General features: G+C 45.1%; 1 protein-coding gene across 1 annotated transcript; it reads right to left on the bottom strand.

Moving 5' to 3' along the window:
* Nucleotides 1-6,739: 6,739 nt before the first annotated feature.
* Nucleotides 6,740-8,582, bottom strand: LOC141988994 (olfactory receptor 5AS1-like). Its single transcript, XM_074955191.1, has 2 exons — nt 8,552-8,582; nt 6,740-7,470 (listed from the first exon to the last, which is right to left on the bottom strand). Exons 1-2 carry the CDS (start codon nt 8,580-8,582, stop codon nt 6,740-6,742), a joined length of 762 nt encoding a protein of 253 aa, XP_074811292.1.
* Between the last annotated feature and the right edge of the window lie 235 nt (nt 8,583-8,817).

Here is an 8,817-nt window from a genome sequence, read left to right as displayed (position 1 = left end):
GATTTGTTCGATAAGTGGGTGAGGGGAAAAGGCATTACAAGCTTGGAAGAAATGTGTGATTTGGTTACTCAGGAACAATTCCTGAATATGTGCAGTGATGGTGTAAAACAGCATTTGTGGGACAAAAAGGTGGATGCAGTAGGTGGATTGGCTGAGTTTGCAGACTCTTTTGAGCCGTCGCAAGCTGCAGTTAAACAGAAACCAGGGGCAGAGGGACACAGGGTTGGGGGGAAGCAGAATCACAGTTTTACCCCAGGGAAAGAGGAGGCTGGGTGTCCATCTCCCCATTCCCCTTTTACTTGTCCCAAGTCTCCTGTATGCACAGAAGAGCCCAAGAGGTGCTCGGATTGTGAGTCCACTGAGCACCTGAGGAATAAATGTCCTTTGCTGAGTGGGAACAGGCAGCAGGTAACACATGAAGCTGCTGCTTCTCAGAGCCAGGCTGCTGCCTCTTTCCACCCATGATTTGTAAAGGGGGCTTCTACCCAGCCAAGCAGTGAGCACATGCATGCTGTTAAACTGAATGGGAAAGTTCTCCTGGGATTGACGGACACGGGTGCAGAGATTTCTGTGGTCAGAAGGGACCTGATCCAGGAGAGGGATTTGTTGTCAGGGAAAATGGCAGAATTAGAACTGGTGGGAGGTGACAAAGTCCTTGCCCCTTTAGCTAAAGTCCACGTGGAAACTGGTGATTTGCAGGCTGAGCTGACTGTTGCCACAGTGGCACACAATTTTGAATCATTTCAACTGGGGAATGATTTCTTTGATGTGGCAGAATCTGTCCCAGGCTTGGTTAACAGTGAGAAGGAATCTTGTGCTCAAAGCCCCAGGGTGGAGTCTGTGTGTGAAGTCACATGGGCTAGTGGAGGAATAGGAGAGAGTCTCTTAAATTCCTCTGTAGCAGTGAAGCATGCAGCTTTGGGGGCAGGAATGGCTGTAACCAGTTCCTGTAGGTCCAGGGCTCAAGGCAAATCCCTGCGGGAGGGGCTGGACAAAGCCAGCTCCTGTCCTGTGATCATCTGCCTCGGGGAGGGGAATGTTCCAGCTGTAACAAGGAGGCCGTCCCAGCTTCTGACTGCCAGGAAGTTGCAGGTCAGCACGGGACAGGCCCTGCTCTGGGGTGCACAGAAACATGTACCCCAAAGGTGGAAGTTGGGGTCCTGGTAACCGCTTTGGTGGGAACACACCCCAGGCACTCTGTAGCTGGTAGCAAGCCCAACCTGAGGGAAAGAGGGGGATTTTGCTGGTCAGGTAATGGTCTGTCCTAGCTGGTAGCTGGTAGCCCACAGCCGGGCCAGAATCACCTTTCCTTTTGTTGGACGCAGGAGTGTCTGGCCCAGAGAGGGAAGTCCAGACGGAAGGTAAGGGGGGATCGGAGAGGCTGCCCACCTTTTGTAGGGCGGCATTTTCCCAGGAGGAGGATGAAAAATCTGCATTTAAAATGCCAAACCCCTGTCCTGTGAATCAGGTTTTAAGGGAAGACTGTGGGTCAGATCTCCTGGAGGGGAGAGTCTACCCAGATGACCTGTTGGTAACTGAGGGGATCTTACTGATCCAAAGCACTCCATTAAAGAATGTTATTCCTGATACCCTTATAAAAAATAACACTGTCTTTTCAAGGCTGGGGGGAGAAAATCTCTGCACTTGGGAAGCTTCACAAGAGGGAGTGGCCGAGGGCAGGCATGGTTGCATTGCCCCCTTTCCTTGCCAAAGCCTCAAACACATGTCTGAATTAAAAGTCTTCTCCAAAGAGGCAAAAGAATCTGCATCAGAACACCTACCAGGGTACACACAGGAATTGGGAAATGCAATAGACATTAAGCAAGCTAAATTGTGTGAACAAAGCCTGTCCACCGAAGATTTCCTTATAATCTTGTGTCTTTTGCTACTTCATCTATGGGTCAAGACAAAGGAGTTAATACTCATGGTAAACGCTTGAAAGATGTGGGACACACCTGCTTTGTGGAAACAACTTTTGTTCATGCTAGGGAGGATAAGACAGTCCCACAAGCATGTTGCTTTTTGGCTTATACCTGTAAAGAGACTGGAAACTTGGCACCACAGCAAAATCATAACAGGCCTACGCTGCTGTATGGAAGGGGAAACTGAGGCACACCGCCTCAAGGCTAAATGCCAAGACAACACCACTTTAACAGATATTGCTGTCTGCCTTCAATTAGCAATACTACACCCCAACCTGTTTTCAGTCTTCTGGGGACCAAGATCCCCAAACCCTGCTAGAACACCTATGAATGACATCATGTGGTTTAAAGGTTTAAAGGAGGGTGTGAACAGAAACAAACAGGGATTTTACATGTCCTGCCTCCACCATGGACAGTGTCCAAGTCTCTGGCAGTAAGTTCAGGAGGAGGGTGTGACGATGCACCCCATAATGCTTTCTAGAAATATGCTTATGAGTGTAAATATGACATAACTGGAATGTGGGTTATGCTAGATATGCTGTCATAAATATAAAGGGAAGGGTAACCACCTTTAAATCCCTCCTGGCCAGAGGAAAAACCCTTTCACCTGTAAAGGGTTAAGAAGCTTAGACAACCTCGCTGGCACCTGACCAAAATGACCAATGAGGAGACAAGATACTTTCAAAGCTGGGCGGGCGAGGGGCGAAAAGAAAGGGTTCTCTCTGTCTGTGTGATGCTTTTGCCGGGACCAGAGCAGGAATGCAGGTCAGAACTCCTGAAAAGGGTTAATAAGCCATCTAGTCAGATATGCGTTAGATTCTGTTTCGTTTAAATGTCTGATAAAATAAGTTGTGCTGAATGGAATGTAGATTCCTGTTTTTGTGTCTTTTTGTAACTTAAGGTTTAGCCTAGATGGATTCTCTATGTTTTGAATCTGATTACCCTGTAAGGGATTTAGCATCCTCATTTTACAGAGGTGATTCTTTTACTTTTTCTTCAGTTAGAATTCTTCTTTTAAGAACCTGATTGCTTTTTCATTGTTCTTAAGATCCAAGGGTTTTGGTCTGTGTTCACCTATGCAAATTGGCGAGGATTTTTATCAAGCCTTCCCCAGGAAAGGGGGTGTAGGGCTTGGGAGGATTTTAGGGGGAAAGACGTTTCCAAACAGGCTCTTTTCCTGTTATATTTGTTAGACGCTTGGTGGCGGCAGCAATAAAGTCCAGGGACAAAAGGGAAAATAGTTTGTACCTTGGGGAAGTTTTAACCTAAGCTGGTAAAAATAAGCTGAGGGGGTTTTTCATGCAGGTCTCCTCATGTGTACCCTGGAGTTCAGAGTGGGGAAGGAACCTTGACATATGCCATGTAACATATCTCTGCAAAGATTATGATCTACTGGATATATTCATCCTGTTTGCATGCATGTAACATTTTTTTATTCAAAGTTATGAATACTTGTTATGTACTTGTTTGATTTTAAGTAGCCTCAGTGAAGCAGTTGGACAGCTGCTTGAGAAAAGACTGTTGTCCATAAGTGCCCAATCAAGAAACATTTAACCTAACAATGAACTTCGAGAGACGCCAACCACATGTGAGCTTTCCTGGGAATGTAGCTTTGTCCTGTAAGGAACTGAGTTGTGCATGGACATGTGACTTGCCCATGTGACTCCAAAACTCCATCTTGGAGCTGGATTCTGCATAGGAGAGCGGAAGGGGTTTCCACCCACAAGAGAGAGACTATATAAGCCCCTGGGGAAACCCCTCCATTTTGTCTTCAGCTAGCACAAGAGATAGCCTCTCCGCCCCAAGGAGATCCCTGAAAGAAACTTGAACAAAGGACAGTAAAAAAGGTCAGGGGTGTGAGTGATTGCTCGACCCAGACTAGGAGGAAGTCTAATCAGTAAAAGAGGCTTATTGGAACATTTCTGAGGGTGAGATTTACATCCATTTAGTTTTTACTGTATTAGGCTTAGACTTGTGTGTTTTGTTTTTGTTTGGTAATATACTTTGTTCTGTGTGTTATTACTTGGAACCACTTAAATCCTACTTTCTGTATTTAATAAAATCACGTTGTACTTTATTAATTAACCCAGAGAATGTATTAATACCTGGGGGGGGGCATACAGCTGTGCATATCTGTCTATCAGTGTTATAGAGGGTTAACAAATTATGACTTTCCACTGTATAAGCTTTATACAGAGTAAAACTAATTTATTTCTGGTTTGGACCCCATTGGGAGCTGAGCATCTGAGTGTTAGAGTCAGGAACACTTCTTAAGGTGAGCCTTGGGCAGGGCAAGGGACACACACCTGTCTACACCTGACATTCAGCTCCACTGTACCCTCCACCACATGTACACACATAGTCCCTGATGCACACCAAACACACACACACAGACAGAGTGCCTGCTACACACACACAGCCTGACACTGAGCTCAGTCAGAATGCAGAATAATCTCTACTGTGAAGCTGGGACAGCTGCAATATTTCCAACTCGCCTGAACAGAAAGAACCGAAGGGGATTCTGCTGCCCTGGCAGGGAGATAGGACTAGATTTCCCAACTGGTCTTTTCCATCAGCAGCTTCTCTGAGGCCTGGTTTATGCTTAAAAATTAGATCAACAGAGCTCTGTCACACAGGGCGGGGAGACTTTTCACACCCTGTGCAAGGCAGTTAGCTTGTACTGACCCCCAGTGTCATTCTTCCATTGACCTAGCTACTGCATATCGGAGATGTGGATTAACTACATCGATGGGAAAAACCCTTCCATCAATGTGGAAAGCATCTACACTACGGCACTGCTGCACACCATAGCTGAGTCAATGTAATGGCCTTAGTATAGATATTCCCTGAATCGATGGGGGAGTTTCCCCCCTTCCTCTTAAAGCTATTTCTCTCTCCTGTTCATGTCACTCTTCTCCCTCCCTTGGTAAAGCTCTTTCCTTCTTTTGTTAAGTTAGTCACCTCTCCAAATGTCTCTTTATGTAATCGCCCAGCGTTTGGACACAACAGTGTCTAGAAATGGGTGAATTTCTTCTGGACTAATCATTTCTTGTCAAAAACAATACTGTTTGGATTGACCTGAAATGCTTCACAAATATGTTACAAATACTCCTAATAGTTTTGTCCCAGAACACTGTGTGTGCGCAGGGGGAGGATTTAGGTGCCGGTTGCAACGCAGCCACCGTAGGAGGCGGTAGTGGTCCTTCCCTTTGTAATTTTTAGCCCAAGAGTAGGGGTGGTCACCTGTGAGGTGGGAGATCCAGGTTCAATTCCCCCTTCTGTCCAGTGCTGGGCAAAGCTCTGTGTGACATTGCACTCCATACGCTTTATGAATCTATGCTTCTGAATAAGACATAACTGGAATATGCTTCATGCTAAGTGCCCCATGTAACATATCATTATAAATCTTCTAATCTTCTAAGTGTGTTCATCTTATTTTTACATGGATTATTTTTATGTCTGGAATTAGTAAAATAAGATATTAACTTGTATTACTGATGTAGACATTTTAAGTGGAGGCCATTAAAGGTGCTTCAGAATCAATGAACGGTGAATGGCTCTGTTTACCTTCCTGTGTAACTGTGGGACAACCCAAGACCATGTCACCAGATACTGAGCTCTATCTTGAAGCTGGTACTTTTCCAGAGGGGGGTGGAATCCCAAAAAAGGATTCCTGCCTTAGGGAAGTTCTACTCAAGTGGGGAAGCAAACAATGAGTGTCTTCGGATGGCTTAAGTCATGGCCTCCCCATCCCACGGAGATACCTGCAAGTACCTGGAAACAAAAGGACTGTAACAACAGGAGTGGGTGAGAACAGGCTGCACCTAGGTCAGAAAAGGCATCTGATCTTAGAAGGATTTTACCTCAAGTAACAACTGGGATAAGAAGTTAACATTTGTATCTGATTTCTGAGTGTATTAAGCTTAGCCTTGCATATTTTGTTTTATTTTGCTTTGTGACTTATTTTGTTTGCTCTGTTATTTCTTAAAACCGCTTAAATCCTACTTTTTATACTTAATAAAATCACTTTTGTTTATTTATAAATTCAGTGCAAGTAATTGTTATTGGGGGGCAAACAGCTGTGCGTATCTCTCTTGCAGTGATATAGAGGGCAAACATTTATCATTTTACCCTGTGTAAACTTTGTACAGAGTAAAATGGATTTATTTGGGGTTTAGAGTCCACTGGGAGCTGGGTGTCTTCGTGCTGGAGACAGGTGTCCTGCTGAGCTGGTTTCAGTCTAGATCTGCAGTTTTGGGGGTGTGGCCCAGACCCTGAGTCTGTGTTGCAGCAGGCTAGCATGTCTGGTTCAACAAGGCAGAGTTCTGGGGGACCAGGCTGTCAGGGAAAATGGGCTCAGAGGTAATTTCAGCACATTAGGTGAGAGTCCCCATGAGGGTCTCTGTGACTGAAACCGTCACACTCTGAACTTGGGTTTCCTGCATTTCCAGAAAGCACCCCAGCCACTGAGGGATGTTCTATTTCAATCTGGGCTGCTTTTGCCTTTCAAAGTTGTTCAACTGTGGATAACTAATTAAATAACCCACGGAACAGAGACATGAAATTGAGCAACTCACCCCCTAGGTGGATGCCCCTAGCACCAGCTTATAAAATCATTCTCTCTTTCTTCCCCTGTGAGTCTTCCTGTATTTTGCCCACTGATTTCAGTTGGGGTCTGCAGACCTTGTTGGAATATAAAAATTAATAATAATAAACAATACTACCACGGGCTCTGCAAAATTATATTTCAATTGGCTAAGAATTTAATTCACCTGTTTCCACTCCCCATCAGTAAAACATTACAGAGTTAAACAGATTCAGGAACTGCTTAGGATTTTGTTCATTGCTTTCCTCAGGGTGTCCTTCACCTCCGTGTTTCTCAGGCTGTAGATGAGGGGGTTCAACATGGGGATCACCAGCGTGTAAAACACTGAGGCCATTTTGTCTGTGTCCATGGAAAAGCTGGAGGTGGGATGTAAATACATGAAGAGTTGGGTGCCATAAAACAGGACCACAGAGGTCAAGTGGAAAATGCAGGTGGAGAAGGCTTTGCCCCGGCACTCGGTGGAGCAGATCTGCAGGATGGTGGAAGTGATATAGACATAGGAGAGGAGGATGGCCAAAAAGATGCTCACTGTAATGCACAATGTGAAAGCAAACATCATAATCTTAATGAAGCAGGTGTCAGAACAGGGGAGCGCCAGCAGCGGGGGGAATTCACAGAAGAAATGATTGATGATGTTGGAGCTGCAGAATGACAGGCGAAATGTGAAACACGTGAATATCATTGAATCCAAAACCCCCAAAGCGTACACCGCAGCCACCAGTTGTTTACAAAGCTGCCTGGACATGCTGACCGCATAGAGCAGCGGGTTACAGATGGCCACATAATGGTCATACGCCATCACAGCCAGCAAGAAGCGCTGAGAATCTGCAAAAGCGATAGAGAGAGACATTTGCACAGTGCAGGCAGTGAAACAAATCTTTTTCCTCTCGGCTAAGAAATTCAGCAGCATCTTAGGGGAAATTGTCAAGGAAAGGTTGATGGCTACAGTGGAGCAGAATGTCAAGTGGAGGCAGGTGTGTGTCCCTTGCCCTGCCCACGGCTCAGGCTGGTGTCCCCACTCCTCCCAGTGCAGGGCTCCTTGTAAGATCATAGAATCATAAGGTTCGAAGGGACCTCAAAAGCTCATCTATTCCACTCCCCTGCACTCATGGCATTGCTAAGTATTCTCTAGACCATCCCTGACAGGTGTTTATCCGACCGCTCTTAAAAATCTCCAACCTTCCACAACCTTCCTAGACAAGTTATTCTAGTGCACAGCCATTCTCACTGTTGGAACATTTTTCCTAATGTCCAACTTAAATTGCCCTTTCTGCAATTGAAGTCCATCTGTTCTTGTCCTATCCTGTCCCCCACAGACATGCTGCTTTGCAGTTTTATTCCTAAACTCTGTTTCACTGACTATAAATTTTAGGAAATAAATAAAATTAAGAACAGACTAATAGGGACAGAGCTGGCAGGTTCGGAGATATTTTGCAGCAGCTTCTGCAGAGATGCTGCAGAGATCTTCCGTGTTAACCACCAGTTTGGGGAGTATCCTCCTTTTTGCAGCCTGCCCTGATCTTGGCATTTTCAGTGAGGACTGCCCCAAGCACCTCCTGGTCACAAGCAGCAAAAAGCCAGGAGGAGGAATTATGAGCATGACTCCTAGAGGAAGTTGGGTCATAGTGTTTCCTGAGCACAGACCTGGAGTGACAGACTCTGGAGTTTATGAATACAGAGGTTGCTGGTTTTTGATCGTTTCTACTGGTGTTCAGAGAAGAAGGATTTTGCGTCCATTCTTTGTGACTCCTCCTCCAAGGATTATACCAAAAAATATAGCTGACTTGGATCATCAATTTTTCCTCCTAATACAATCGACCCTGCAATGCCTCACAGGTTGGCACCACTTAGGAAAAGGGGGCACCGATATGCACTGGAGCACTGATAATACCAGGCAATAAGTGGAATATGAAACCTGAAAGACATGTAAGAGTACTCCAATCTAGATACTTATAGCATGCCAATCACCATGGTGTCCTATGTCCTTCCCTTGGTAGATTACTCCCCAAAGTAGGAAAGGTACATTCACTCATTTTGCTTGATGGAGACGACATGTTGACCACAGGAGCTCAGGGGGAGGCCACAGCATGCTACGGACTTCTGCATTTCACAAAATTATCCCTCTTGCATCCATATTAGCTGCACACAGAGCTCAGTTTAAGATGATAGATAAATCTATGAGTCAACTAGAAATAGTCATGCTCTCATCACAAATATTAATACATTTTTATAATCTATGTGAAGATATAAGATTACACTGCATCATGTTATTCATACATGTTCCAAACT

The sequence above is a fragment of the Natator depressus genome, chromosome 6, assembly GCF_965152275.1.
Source record: "Natator depressus isolate rNatDep1 chromosome 6, rNatDep2.hap1, whole genome shotgun sequence".
NCBI lineage: Eukaryota > Metazoa > Chordata > Testudines > Cheloniidae > Natator > Natator depressus.
The sequence above is the reverse complement of the archived record's forward strand: the minus strand, read 5'-3'. Positions and strand labels throughout refer to the sequence as shown.

What these genes read in the sequence shown, in the direction of transcription:
- LOC141988994 (XM_074955191.1), bottom strand. Translation starts at nt 8,582, where the DNA reads ATGTCGTCTCCATCAAGCAAAATGAGTGAAT. An exon ending in ATCAAGCAAAATGAGTGAAT is followed by an intron (nt 7,471 to 8,551) that starts GTACCTTTCCTA and finishes GCTCCACTGTAG; the next exon opens with CCATCAACCTTTCCTTGACA.